The sequence below is a fragment of the Pyrgilauda ruficollis genome, unplaced genomic scaffold, assembly GCF_017590135.1.
Source record: "Pyrgilauda ruficollis isolate IOZ18807 unplaced genomic scaffold, ASM1759013v1 scaffold76, whole genome shotgun sequence".
NCBI lineage: Eukaryota > Metazoa > Chordata > Aves > Passeriformes > Passeridae > Pyrgilauda > Pyrgilauda ruficollis.
In genome coordinates this window covers 2377985-2392827 of record NW_024529488.1, presented here as the reverse complement: position 1 = coordinate 2392827, position 14843 = coordinate 2377985, and the positions used below count along the sequence as shown (strand labels likewise).

The window sequence follows — 14843 nt, the reverse complement described above, 5'->3', positions numbered from 1 at the left end:
GATGTTCTGCACAGAAGCAAATGCAAAATGTTCACAGCATTTATTTCAATCTTTTTTTAATATTTTATGCATGGTTTTACAGGGGTGCATTATCTTCTGACATGTTAGCTCCTAGCTTTAGTGAGAGTGATGAGCCTACTGTCAAAGTCCTCTTCTGGATAGCTGCAGTTTCTGTCTCTTTGGGTGTCAGTAACTTTGTTTTTCAGTTGTGTAAATTACTTTTTTAACACCATTATTTGTGACTGGAAGGCTGAATTGATTTGGTAATTTAAAATTTAATGGAAACATCCATACTTCGGTGACAGTCAAACATCATGGTTTCAGAAAAGAATGAAATGCAATAGTTGCAATATTAAAGCCAATAGTATAAGGATCTCATGTATGCCTTCACTGTAGCTACATGCAGATTTGTTTTTGTAATGCTGTTTTAATGCTATGAATTATTATCATAAAATAGGTAGAAAAAGAAAGTGTGCTTTTCTGACTGGTTCCTTTTGTGTTAGCTTGTTTGATGGAAACTGTTCTTAAATGACAAACACCTTCTCCCTTCCATTCAAATTAACAAAAATCCTTTCTTAAAATGTCTCTCTTTTACAGATGAAGATGATGATGTTGATGGGTCAACACAAGGATCAACAAAAGATATCCAAATTTCAACAGATTCCAGTAAGCACAATTTTAGTCAGGGATGAATAGTCACCCATTTCTTTATTCAGATAATAATCTTTATTCATATAATTTTAACTTGTATTTCCTTATGAAAAAATGTTAAATGGTTATTCTTCTAATGTTAGGTTTTAGTTTTAGGTCCAAAGTTTTGGTCCAACACTTTTATCCAGGACCTTACAAATATCTCCTTGGTATTTTCCACTGGTAGGTTGGCATAAGTGGCAATCTGTTCATTACCTTGGCAAACAGGTCATTTCTCACAATGTGGTAGTTGAAGAAAGAAAACATGGTGTTAATAATCCATAGATAAGCTACAGATTTAAAGGGCAGACAGCAGTGTTTTTTCAGAGCCTTTTGCTTCTATGCTTGCTGGATCCAAATGTTGCTGAGGTCATCAGGTGATTTTTTTTTTTTTTTTTTTTGCTTGGGCATGTTACAGTAAACAGGACTGAACTGGACTGGCTGGTTTTTACACAGTTAAATTTTTAAGCATGTGGAGTTTTCTGGGGTTGGTAACAACCAAATTCCTGCTTTTTAGATGAGGTAGAACTGCAATTCAAGAGCTTCCCACCCTTATATCCATGTTAGTAGTTAGAACAACGTGGTATGTGCTGCCTAGTGGAGCTGCATGGATTGTTGTAAAAAAGGACATTTAAAATCAATAAATACTAATATTTTAATCCTGAAGTTCTTGCAAAATTAAGAGGCTAATTGTGCAAGTGCTATTTAGAATTTTCAAAAAATCAGCTCAATAAGTAGTTCAATCAGTCAAACAAGTAGTTATAGAAGAAATCTCAAGCATCCTCTTGTTTCACTTTCTTAGTTCCTGAGTGTCTTTAGGGTATGATCCACTGCCATACTTCCATATTATGGGAAAACACTCTAACTGCAGTTTGTCTAAACAATTTTGACTTTTTCCAGTGTATTAAGTGGCTTAAGTGGTTGAGTGTGAGGACTTCCACATTTCAACAATTAAGCCTCTTTCCCTTATGACTGTCAAAAAGAGCAAATTGTGTATCCAGATATTTCAGCTGGACTCATTGGAAGCATTAGCTTTAGTTTAGCCTTTAGTTTAGCCTTTAGTTTAGCTCAGCTTTAGTTTAGCCTTCCCAAAAGAAGAAAAAAGATATGAAAATTCAGGGCAGCATACAAACTTTAGTATGGTATTTGTTCAGATCATGTCTGGACTAGAGAAAGCAGCAGTAGATGGTATATTTTCAAGGGTCATGTAAAGTATCTTTGGTTGTGTTTTAAAAAGAACAGTGGCATAAAATATTGCTTTCTCGTAATGCATTTTCACAAAATTTTGGAGTGTAGAGTCCAGTCACTTTGCTGTGATTTAGAAAGCTCAGCTAAAACCACACTCACAAAAAGAGTCAGAAATAGCATTTACTGGTAAGGGCGCGGCCATGCAGTACCAACCAGCAACTTCTTTAAGCATGACCAGCTTCCTTTGTCTCCTTATCCTTCTGTTTTCCCATACTACTTCTTCCCCAAATGGCTTTGATTTCTTGCCTTGATTCCTCTCCTAAAGTTCCCCTAACAACACTTGTACCATCCCAGAATGCTTTTCACATGTATCTCATATATCCCTGCAAGCTGAGCGACCTCCTTGGTCAGTGAGGTGTCCTACAGAACTTCTCCTGTGGACTCCTCTGGTGTGTGCCACCCCCAGATGATGGGATTGATGACCCTGGGTCAGCTCAGGACATGGCTTCTCTGATAACCTACCTGATAAAGTGATTGAGGTTCACCTGCCAGCTGTTGTGTTGTTGTGCCTCTCTGTGTGTGGGGAGTCATAAGCTGCTGAACTTAACATGACAATGACACAGTTGTAGGGGGCTGTACCACTTTCACCTGTCTCGGGATAACACCATTTGTGTAACGTGGGTTGAGAAGGAGCTGCTCACTGCTTCTGTGTGTTGACTCAGTACATCTGCCATGTCTTTTGGGATGTTGCCATGCTTTCACTCAAGAGTGTCTGAACTCAATTACATTCCAGGATATTTAGCTTTTCTTAATTCCAGCTCCTTATGTTTTAGGGGTACATATTTCTAAAAACAATGAAAACAAGTCAGAACAAATTGAATAATATTGACGTGGAAAGACACACTTTTTCCATATGAGAGAAGCCAGTAGAAAAGGATACCATGTCTGTAGTTTAGTATTGGAAGAATATTTGAATTAGTAGTCTACATTCATTTTTGTTACTTTGCTCTTGTAGTGGGCTTGTTGAGTGAAATTAAAGTTAGAAGATCTAAGTCTTAATATTGGTAGTTTAAATGTGTTAAATGGACCACTGTATTTAGCCTACCAAGATACTGAAACCAAAAGCATAAAATTAACATAAAAACAACTGCACAGTTTCTGAGTTGATAGATTTAATAGACATACATGTGGGTTTGCAAAGGACTCTCTGCCCAGTGGGAGTCTCTCAGCACTCACTGACTGCACGTGAACTGTCTGATTCACCCTGCATCCATCTTCTGCAGGACAAAATTCAGCCATCAATGAAAACCCATTCTGGAGGAGGTGTTAGAGGAATCTGTCTACCAGAGAAATGGGAGCTTCAGTGCTGTCAGCAAACAGATGTTTCACAGCATGTCCTTCCACAGCCCCTGTTTTGCTTTGTTCAGGTTGCTGCTCATCTGCTGGTTTTGTATTAGATAGACCCAAGTCGTTGGCTTAGAGTTTGCTTATGTCTTGTCCCAAACCAGCTGACAGTGCAGAGGAGACCTCCACTGTAATTCTGCAAGCAGGAACAAACTGTTTTCCACAAGAAGCAAGGACAGCATATGGGCAGGGATTTTTCCCCTAAAGATACTTAAGAAAACTTTAAGCTTTCACAAAAAGGGCCATTGTGTTCTTCTGTAACTGCTTACAGATAACTGAACACGTCACATGTTCCTCAGCAGATGCTTGGAAAGGCTCTAAAAACTAAGAGAAGAAAGGTTAAGAGGTGGCTACCAGAATGGGAGGACAGGTGTTAACACAGATTTGTGCTTCAAAATTGTCTTGAAACTAGGGGAGTTTCAGCTGCTCAAGAAAACAAGTTCAGAGAAGGCACACACCTGCAAATGGCTCTCTTGGAAGAGAAGGAGCTAGGGTAAGAAAAGGAAGGAAAGAAAAGGAAGGGAAGGAAGAGTGAGAGGAAGGAATCTGGGATTCTGAAAGGCTCTCTTCAAGGGCAGTAAAAGAAAAAATACATAATTCTTACAAACATAAATGCCATCATGTAGGTTATGAATCCTAATACTGAAATAAACCAAAATTTGATAGTCCCCACTCAAAGAAGTAGCAGCAGAGAAGAAAAAGAGCGTAAAGCATGTAAATAACACAGGTTGTTTCAGGAAGAGTGGTTCTTGGTAAGCTGTGTTGCTAGAATTTAGTCTTTTAAGAGTAATTACAAATACACTCAGTATGGGCCTTTAGCTTTCTTAAGTGACAAAATGATTCAGGACCACATAATTTTCCTGTCTCAGTCACAAGCCACATGTAAGTCTTTTCAGAAGCCATGTCCTGTCTGTGGGGATTTGGAAGTCAAAGGGAACATGAACTTTGGATTTATCCAATGCTGTTTTGTCCTTTTCCCAGGAAAACTTCGTATGTTAACCTCTGAAATCAAATTCCACACTTTGGTAAATTATGCCTGGAGTTAACCTTTTGTAGTTACTTTTCTCTTGGAAAGGGTAAGCATGAATAACAGGTTATTTTCAGCTCAGTATCCCATGGTAAGAAAAAAAATTATGTGTTTTTCAGGAGAAAGTCCTGATACTGTGTACTCTGATCCAACAGGAAAAGATTAAAGACATTTAGAAGTGAGGTGCCAGTATTACAAAACAGGCAGTTACTCCTTTAAATACCACAATTTGATAAATGCATCTGTTTGATATTGGCAAGTGGTTCTATTTATTTATTTATTTATTTATTTATTTTTATACATATATAAATATACACTAAGTAGGTGTATGTAGACTTCACTTCGGTCGCTGGATCATTTTCTAATATTTAAAAATTGGAACAGGTGGAAGGAAGAGTTTTACCTAATTTCAGAAGCAGTTATCCTTGAGCTTCTTTCCAAGGCTAGTTAGACAAATCAGACTGGCATAAGACACCCCTTAACTTATATGTGTTGGATATGCTCTTGACTCAGTGGAGAAATGTATTTCTGGATGACTAATTGCAGTATGTAGCTGTTTTATTCTTCTGTTAAGCTCATGTGCAAGCAAGCCATTTTTTGCTGGGTTGCAGTAAAAGTGTCCCCTGTGAGAAGGACAGAGACAAAATCAAGTGTGATTTTTCAGTGATAAAGTTGAGGAGGTTTTTTGTGTGATGGTTACCAGATTAGCAGCATTATGTTTACTTATCTAACAAATATGCTTGAGCTTAGGACATCGCTACTGGTCCGTAGATCTAAACTTGTTCTTGTAAACCAGTTTATTTTGAGAGTCAATCCAACTGTTCTTTGACTGTTCTTAAGACATGGAGAGCTCATAAAATATTCTCCAGTTACGCTTGCTAGGGATTCTCTTAGGCCAGCTGGTATCTCATAAGAGGAGACTGCAAAGGCACAGCAAATGAAAACAAGTACTAGAACTTGGATGAATGTTTTTATTCTCAGATGGTTGTCTGCTTTCTGGATTGCTAGAGAAAACAGCACCAATTTTGATAGTGTTATGATAGTTCATACTCAGAACATCAGCTGGGCTGTCAGAAACCAGTGTTCACTTGTTTTCTCAAGTTGTGTTAGCTCTAAAGAAGGTCACCCAGGACACGGTGCGTCTTTTGGTTAACATTTGTCTATGCTGTGGTTACCATGGAGATCACTCTGACAGAAATCTATGTCTAAAAGAATTCCACTCATTCTGGCATAGATCCAGCAGAATTTAAAGGAGTAAGTCACTTTCTGATGTGTGCTATGGCCTCAATGCAATGGTTGTTGGGTTTCAAGGGTACTTCTGAAGTAAGAGTTGATGATTTGTATCTTCCTTATAGTGTGACTAAAAAGAAATTGACAACAGTGATAATTGGAAAACTGAAAATCCACAGTGATATCAACATAACATAACATAATTTTCATATCAACAAAAAGAATTGAAAAGTCACAATGTGTCATACCAGGTTGGGTGTGGCTCTGAGCAACCTGATCTACTGAAAGATGTCCCTGTCAGGATTCTTGTACTCCATGACTCTTGAAGGCCACTTACAACCCAAACTATTTTATAAGTCTGTGATTGTATTTGTTCTGTTTCTGTCCGTTTTTCTTTGTGCATCATGTGTTATACAGGCTTCTCCCCAAAGAGTCACACGTGGCTGAGGTTGGAGGCAGCATGGAGGTTATCTAAGACGGCCTCCTGCTCAAGCAAGGTCACTCAGAGCTTGTCATGTTCAGTAAGGTTTTGAATGTCATAATAGAATCATAGAATGGTTTGAGTTAGAAGGGACTTCAAAGATCATCTAGCCCCAACCCCCCTGACATGGGTAGGGACACCTGCCACTAGACCAGTCAACATAGCCAGTTTTGTCCCAGGAGGGACTAGGACAACTTTGCTGGATGGGAGGCTATACTGGGGACTGCTTTGCTGTGCAATGAGGTCTTCATGTTATGTCATGAGAATGTACGTGCACACACATTGTGCCATTACCACTGGAATTGATAATGAGGAAATATTCTTAAGAAGAGGACAAGTCTACATTAAAAAAGAAGTCCAAGCATAGCTGTCACATTTCAGAATAAGGAGAAACAAAGATCATGAGAATTAAGGTATCATGATTTTTCTTTGAGAGTTAAAATCTCATTTTTAAAAGACTGCTTTCACACGTAAGTGATAATCCTTTAGTTAATCCTTTAGTTCTGTGGTGTCTGTTTTTGATTGAAGTTGGAGAACATATACTGAAGCGGAAATAAGTGGATTAGTTTCAGGTGGTTCAAGAAAGCTAGCACTGAAGTGTCCTTGCTAAGTAGTTATACACTGCAGCCTTTCCTCATAATCTGCCACTGCAGCATTGAGGTACCCAGTGATGCACATTTCTGCCTAGATTCTTGCTTGCTTTTTATCAGTCATCAGTTAGAGGTGGTTTGGTGGTTTTCTTCCTCCAGTTCCAGTTCTCCTTTTTAATCCTTCTATGGTAAATGGCAATTTGCTAGTGTGCTTCATTGAACCTAAAAGCTGATATTATTTGAGAGCAAAAGGCTCTTTGTATTTTATTCTGTACTACAAAGTACTTCCAAGCTGTAAGGGACGCATGGAAGTAGGCTCCAGCATGTCTCCTTTATAATATACATTAACAGGCTGCATGATTAACCAGTTGTGTGAGCATTACAGCTGGTATATGTGGCTTTCACTCAATATTTCTAACATTCCAAGAATTGCAAGTGGTAGCTTCTGGTGATTGTACTACTTGATGATGAATGCAGGTGTACAGATTTATTGTGAGATCAGACTGTAACACTGTGCTGTACAAGGGGTGACTTCTGTTAATCGTTCAGTCCAATACTGCAATAAAAAGGACATATTCTGTCAGTGACAAATAGTTATGTCTGCTGTAAAGCATCACCTCTGGGGAGTACCTACAAGAACCTGCAAAACTTAGCAGCTATTCAGGTGTCTTCATAAAGATGTGATCAGGAGAGGACACAAGGTCTGTCTTAATGAAATCTCCTTTCTGGTCTGGATTGATTAACTTGGTTTGCTTTCCAGGGGCAGTAAGGATGCATGTAATGCATTGGTAATATTAATTTGTTCCTAAAACATCTCAAAACCTGCCTGTTCTGTGAGAATTTAATTGCATTTGCTGTTACTCTTAAAAACGTTGCTTAAGAGAGAGACTTTGTCATACAGCAGCCTGTAGCTGAGTCATAACCCATCTTTGTGAAAGGTGAACCTGAAAGCCTTCACTCTTCACCCTTTCACAGATGTCTCTGCAACAATCTGCACTCAACAGTTTGAGCATGGACTTAATAAGGTTTTAGTGAAGTGAAGCACAGGAAAAGGCTGAAGGTCTTTATTTGCTGTACCTTCTTTCTTCCAGTTTTTCTGTTGTCCCTGTATTTTCTTCCCATTGCCTGTACACTTAACCAGCTATTTTAAGGACTTTCTTTGGAAGCACCTGCTCAGAACTGGCAGTGCTTTGGGAGGTATTCTGAAGGGAGTGGCACTTTGTCTTGGTCTTTAAGTAGTTCAACTTGTCAGTGCAGTCTTGAATGCTGAGGATGAAGATGTGATAACTTAGACAGTCTGGTTGTAACAGGTATATCAAAAGCCAGGATAAAACTGTGCTTACTCATCCCTCTTTCCTCTCTGAATGTATCCCTGTTTTAAACAAACAGTAACAAAACAAAAGTTAAAAATACTCAGCCTCAAAGCTTGTCCTATGACAAAGAATGTTCCCACAAACATTTCAGTGGGTTAAAAGCACAGGTTTTCTTCTGATTCAAGGTGTGTGTTAATGAAATACAATTGTTTCCACTCAGGTAAACAAACACTAAAGATATTTGATGGGAATGACGCAGTGAAACGCAATCAATTTCGACTGATTTCAGTTCCAAGGATTGCAAAAAATGAAGAAGTTGTGGTAAGATACCCAGTGAGGGTCAGTTTTCCAGTGTGATACATGTAATTTCATAACAAGAGTAAAAAGCTAAGTTTTAGAAACGTAACTCAACAACAACAACAAAAATCTGTGAATAGGCAATAATACTGCAACATAATTTGGCTTCTTCAGGTAGTGCTCTTATTTTAGATTATCTGAGGAGATGGTGGCTTACATATCTGTAGCACATGTAGCACAATGGTGACAACAGCATCACCTGTTAAGTTTCCTGTTGTTACTCTGAAGCCTGATTTTACTGATACGAGCAATACAGGATAACCAGCTCCTTAGATCTTGCTCCTTTTCTGCAGTAGAGACTTGGTATTTATCTTGGACAGCCATCAATATTGCACTTGAGTTAATCAGCTTTGAACACTAAGGCTTATTATAGTTACCTCCATCCCTTGACTGTGAAAATAATCAATTATTGATCACATGCTGCCCCCTCTCTAGCTTTTCCAGTGTTCCGTCTGGGATGGAGAAATTACTTCGTTCTAAATCAAGTGTGCTGTACAGATCTTTATTTACTGGTCTAGGCAGAGACCCCATGCTGTGAGAGATAAATCCCAGAGGGGGAATACCGTGGTTCACAATAAAATTGTGCATGGTGAGGACTCAGAGTCATACAGACTTGGCAAAGAAGTCTGAAGAATGTATTACATCAGTATTTTGACAATATAAAGCTAAAATTATTAGGATTTTTATCTTTATACTGTCCTCAAAATCAACAGGAGTTTTGCAAAGGGTTTGTAGTGTTCTGCACGTCAAAGATCTTTAAGAAAAACTGTGTACAGGACTGAAAACATTTAGGAGTGCTACTTGCCTTTCAAGCACATTTTACCAGGCTGGCACTTTAATACCAGAGAAGAGGAATACAAGTTCTTATAAGCAAGCTCTATTGACCACAGCATCCGTGTTAGCAGAGGTGCTGCAGGCATGGGCCCATTATGGATGTAAAATTTCAGTGTGCATCTTGCAAAGACAGCCCTTCCCTTGCCTCTTCACAGGTGTGTGGCTTCAGGGCAGCTTTGTGGCAGAGAAGCTCACTAATTTTTGGCATCTCTTAGTGCAAGAAGACTGAGTAGGCAGAGTTGTGTTCAATCAAGTGTAGTTTACCATTTTCCTTGTGGTCTAAATTTTACATGCATGAATGTAGATTTATTGGGCCTCGATTTTTACATTTGGTCTTAAAATGACTATTACTTGCCAAAAATACTGGGGATTGTGTTCAAATGCGTGAATATCTCAAGCTCTCTTTTTTCATGTTCACTGAAATTTGTTTTCAAAACTTCACTCTTGTTTTGATTTTTTTTGCCATTGCTATATATATATACTCCTCTGAGGTTAGAGCATGCATTGAAGGTTCATTTCGTAGATCAGGTATTTATATGGCTGCATAGGTATTAATGGTGTCTTTTCAAGTAAATGTTAATTTATCTTGCTGTGTTTTAGGAGGCTGCTTTGAGGGCGTACTACATAAATGATGACCAGCAGGAGTATGAGCTTCAGACCTTTACACAGCAGGTGCTGCTCTCTGATGATGTTATCAACAGGAATGATGCTGCAGAGGACAGCAACTTGGGCTCAGTATTCCGAGAATCTGTTCCTGAAGCTTGGATCATCAGAGCCAAACCAAAGGATGAAGAAGTGATCAGAATTTATCCTGCCTGGCTAAAGTGAGTATTTTCCCTTTTGATTACAAGTTATTTTGCTTGTCTACATTTGTCCTTTGTAGTCTAGCCCTGTTTGCTTCAGTTATTGAAGCTGCAGAACTCTAACAGAGAGTGCAGTTCCTTTCTCTGTTTCAGGATTCTTCTGTTCATTTTTCTGAATGGATAGTGTGCACAACATTCATTTCCATGCCTGGAAACCCTTGGGTTTCTTTACATGCGTGGAACATACAGTGCAACTTGTGCAGTTCTATTGTCATGTGTTTGGTTAGAAAGATGAAACTTTACATTAACTACATCTGTAAACAAATGATGACATACACATCAGGTGAAAAATTGGTGGATATTTTTGAAGAAATGTGAAGTAAGAAGAACTAAAGTGCAACTTCCCATGTGAGAAAAAAAAGAAAGAAAGAAAGAGAAAGAAAAAGAAAGAAAGAAAGAACTTTAAGTATATTTAGTAGTGGAAACAAAATGGTCTGGACCCCAAGTTTTATTAATGACTTGCAGATTATCTTTATGATTAGGAAGGAGCTAATCTTTAGTGCTACAATTGTAACTAGCAATTCCTTGAGATGAAAGTGTTTTCTTGTCTATGGTGCTGGTAGAACATCTGCCATGAGCCTCAGTGAGCAACTTTCTTCAACTAATGCAAATATGTTTGAGAAAATTCTATACTTAATTTAAAAAGGTACACAAAGCGTAGATACTAAAATAAGTATTTTTCTCCTTAGGGTGGGAATGGCATATGTTTCTCTGCGAGTAAATAAGGATAGCACTGTGCAGACTGTGATCAAAGAAGTGCTCCCATTACTTGGAAGGCAGGTAAGTGAAAGATCTTAAGCACATCCATCACCAGAGTGACCCTGAAAGTATATATTTTTCTCTTCAGAAAAACTACAATCCCTTAATTCGCACTTATGGTAAATGTTGTTAGCATTGGGTAGATGGTCTTTTGTGACCAGCATGCTGCTAAAAGCTTAACACAATCTTCAGGGTAGGTAGGCACTGCTGACTCATATTCAACTTGCCATTGACCCAATCTCTGAGATCTTATTCCAGAGGGTTGCTCTCCAGCTCTCATCCCCCAGTTTCTATTTTTCACCAGGATTACCCTGTCCCAGGCTTGAGAAGCTGGCAGTAGCTCTTGTTAAAAATTTCATATGGTTAGTGATTGCCCAGCTCTCTAGTACATCCACATTTCACCATAAAGGTCCCATACCTTTGAGGGTGTCAACAGTTCCTCCTAGCTTAGTATCATCAGGAAATTCACAGTGCATTTGATTTCTTCATCCAGACAATTTATAAAAACATTGAAGAGCACTGCAGAAATTTTCTTCCTATGGTGGCAAGCAGCATCCTTGTAGCCCCCAAAGGATGCAAGGAAGGACTCACGGTTGAAATGTCACCCATGTACTTTACTGTCTGGATTGCTTCCCACATCACTGGAAAATTCTAGATACGTCTTGTAATCTTGTAGATGCACATGCTTTCTTTGGAAGATAATCTCTTTTCAATCTCCCTGTCCTTCTTAGGGTTGGTGCCAAAACAGCATGACTTTCAGGAAACATGTTAGTAGATTTGCTAGCATGCCAAGCCACTGGCAGGCCCAGCCTCCCCAGTGTGGAGACACAAAGCTGTAGTGTGCACATTTTAGTCAGCACCTGGGGCTCGTGAGCACACCAGCAAATCAGCACAGTTCCACTGCTCTGGGGCACAGCCATACTCACAGAGGGTGACTGCTGCCCTTTGTGGTTATTTATGGGGTACATAAGAACATGCTTGTGACTAGCTCTCTGCAGTTATTGATAATCAGAGATCTGTCTAGGTACATCCAGCTGTGTAAAGCATGGAGCTTGTTTTGGCTGCAGGATACTTCCAGGATTTGTTGTCAGTCCATTTCCTCAAGTGCTGTGGACTTTTTAACAAAAATAGGGACAACTATGTCCAAAGTTTTGTCTCATCTGAGAAAATCAACTATCAAACAGTATAGGTGGAAATTCCGTTAGGGAAAGAGCTTCCCACCTCTGTATTTGGGCAGCTAGATGTATGCTGTACGAGACCTAATTGCTCAATTGCAATTTCTCCAGTAGTGGCAATTTTTAAATGCTCTACTTGTTTTTCTGTATAAACATGCACATACAAGAAATCTCTTTTTAATACCCAGAATTTGCCTGTGCTCAAAGTTGCTTTCATCAAATGTCAGGCAAAGCACATGTAGGGGATTTGAGGCTCTTAACACCCCCATTCATGACACATAAAGCGAGATCATTTGTCTCTTGAGTCTCAAGGCCAAAAGTTAAAACCCTTCCATGTGAATGTCCTTCAGTCATGTATGTTTGCAGGGTTTCAGTCATTGTCATAAACAGTACAGCTCTTGGCTGTGCCAGCTCTTCTGGTCCAGCTGCAAGGGATTTGAGTGGTCCCTGGCAAGAGCTTGGAGAAGAGACTGTGGCACATGTGAAGAAGGTTTTGTTCCATCAGTGTCTGGAGTGTCCCAGGAAGTGGGGAGTGGTCAGCCTGCTTTTGCCAAGCTGGTTCCTGGGCAATCTTCTCCAAGAGCAGGCTCATTCCCAGTCCCGCATGTTTTCTCTGGAAGGACACTCAGGAAATACTCCAGATGAGTTAGCTGCTAGCTGCTCATTGCTGAAGCAGGAATGGGATTAACCATGCTGTACAGGGGTCCCTTCACAATGTGGCTGTGAGAATGCCAATGTTTTTAGGAGCATGGGAACATGATGCCATGTGTGTGTAAAATGAAGGTTATTCCTGTCTTGGAAGGAGCTGGTTGGAGCAAGAACATCCTGGTTGATTTTAAAAAAATTTAATTTTTTCAAAATGTTTAGTTTTCTGTGCTATGTTATGCACTATGGACAGGATATAACACACAGTAATGTAACATCTGGCAAAATTATGTTGGTCAGAAGCTGTATTTACATGCTTTATCTTTTGGCAGACGGAGTGCCTCCAGAATTTCAAATTGGTGGAAGTGCTTATGGGCAGTAAGCAAGGTAAGTGAAGGAGCATTGGCCAAAGACAGATCTAATGTCTGTGGATTTTTTCCCCATCCTAACAGTCAGAGTTCATTTTCTACAATAAAAAACAAATGAAAATAAACTTCAGGGTGACATTGAAATACTTAGTCAGAAGTGATGCTGATTCTTTTCAGTCCTGTCTGTCCTGTGGGAATAAGGTTCCCCTTCATTATTACCTAAAAACTCATTTGTGGTTTCTGGTGGGTATTGACACTTTTGCCCTGTTTTGGAGAGCTATGTTTAACTGACATAATTTTCTTAATTGCAGTTATTTATTAAAGATTAATTCTAAAGTTCAAATGGCTTCTTTCAGACTCTTCTTTCCTCCTGACACAGCCCCTGAAGAAGAGTAAGTTTGAGTCCTAAGACAGTCTGAGAAATATGTTTGAGTGTTAGGAAGAACAGAAATCTGCAGTTCTAGCATTGCTCAAGTGTTTTGTGATCCTGCAGGAGCTGGGCTGGTGTTCTCCAAGCTGATGTCCCTTTGTGCTTCAGTATTTGTAAGGTTGCACGGAGAAATAAAGACCTTGAAGTAGTCTAATGCTCTGACCACAGCTGAATAAACATCTTGGTAGTTCAAATACTGTCTCCATGCTTTGCTTTATTTGCAAGCATTATTGGGAAGTTGTTTCATAAGGTTATTGTAGCTTTGTGAATGTCATAACCTTGGTTAGTTTCTGTTACTCTGTTTTAAAGCATCATTTGCAACCTTACATTCACTGGAAGTAGTTAGAATTGTTTTAAGATTTTGATAAAACACAGAAGGTGGGTTCTTTTTGTACTTGTTAGGAAATACAGTTTGAAAGTCTTCTGTCAAACTGTTAGATTATTACCAAAGTACTGTTTGTCTTTTGAGAGGTTCAGGCTGTTTCTGCCTTTTTCTCAAGGAGGGTGGTATTTAAGAACTCTGGAAAGAGTCAGACTGCTGCAAGCACCTATGTGTTTTTATTGTTGAATAAGACATAGCTCATGTCTGCATGATCGTTTATGAGAAAATTAGTTGTATGCAGAGCTTTACTTTTCCCCTAATTTTTCTTCTTTTTGTTTTTGTGTAATTGAGTCTGATAATAATTTACATGCTTTCTAAAATGATGAATGTTCTTGCCCTCTCCAGTTCAGCGCATGGTCTTGGACAATCAGGAACTGATTCTTAACAGACTCAAGGATATAAGAAAGGTAAATCTGAAAAAGAAACATGATTTTTTTGTATTTTAGCAAGACGAAGTTCCCTTTCTTACAGAAAAAGTGAGTCATTGGTTACCCCCTAAGCAGGTTCAAAGATAGAGAAGCTAAGTGCTTGAACTGAAGTTTGTTTCTGTTTCTGATATTCTCTAGGCATAGAGGACATGATTGCTAAGTGCAGAACTCTTTTGGATTTTGCCAAATGTAATATCATTTATTTTCCTTTATTTTGGTAGACTTCAATACGTCAGATGAATCAAACAAGATTTTACATTGTGGAAAACAGTAAATCCATTGTACAAGTAAATTTATTTGTTGGTGGCCTTCCACCTCAGCTTTCTCCTGAAGAATACACAAATATTCTCAAGGAAGAATTAGCTATCAAAAGTAAGTAAACAGGTATATTTTCAGACACACTAACTTGTACAGAACAAAATCTAGTAGCATCAGTAGCTCATTTTTCTTATAATTCTAACTTTTTCTGACCTGATTTTAAAAAATCATTCTGCCTTTCACTCTCACATGGGCTTTTAAAATAACTTTAACATGCACATAGTTGTGGGAAAGTTGTGACAGCTTGTTATTTACAGAATAATAGTTATAAGTGACTACACTTTTTTTTTTTTTTATATTTGTGTGAAAAGGCATCACTTTTTAGAAGAATTATACATACCTTAAACTATGTGCAGAATAT

General features: G+C 38.7%; 1 protein-coding gene across 1 annotated transcript in view; it reads left to right on the top strand.

The window, feature by feature from the left end:
• Positions 1-14843, top strand: part of DGKQ (diacylglycerol kinase theta) — an 89550-nt gene that overhangs the window by 45740 nt on the left and 28967 nt on the right. The window contains exons 8-14 of the mRNA XM_041486412.1: positions 598-666; positions 8144-8244; positions 9715-9938; positions 10667-10757; positions 12889-12943; positions 14082-14143; positions 14386-14536. Of these exons, the coding sequence (XP_041342346.1) occupies positions 598-666; positions 8144-8244; positions 9715-9938; positions 10667-10757; positions 12889-12943; positions 14082-14143; positions 14386-14536 (753 nt within the window). The remainder of the gene's footprint in view (positions 1-597; positions 667-8143; positions 8245-9714; positions 9939-10666; positions 10758-12888; positions 12944-14081; positions 14144-14385; positions 14537-14843) is intronic.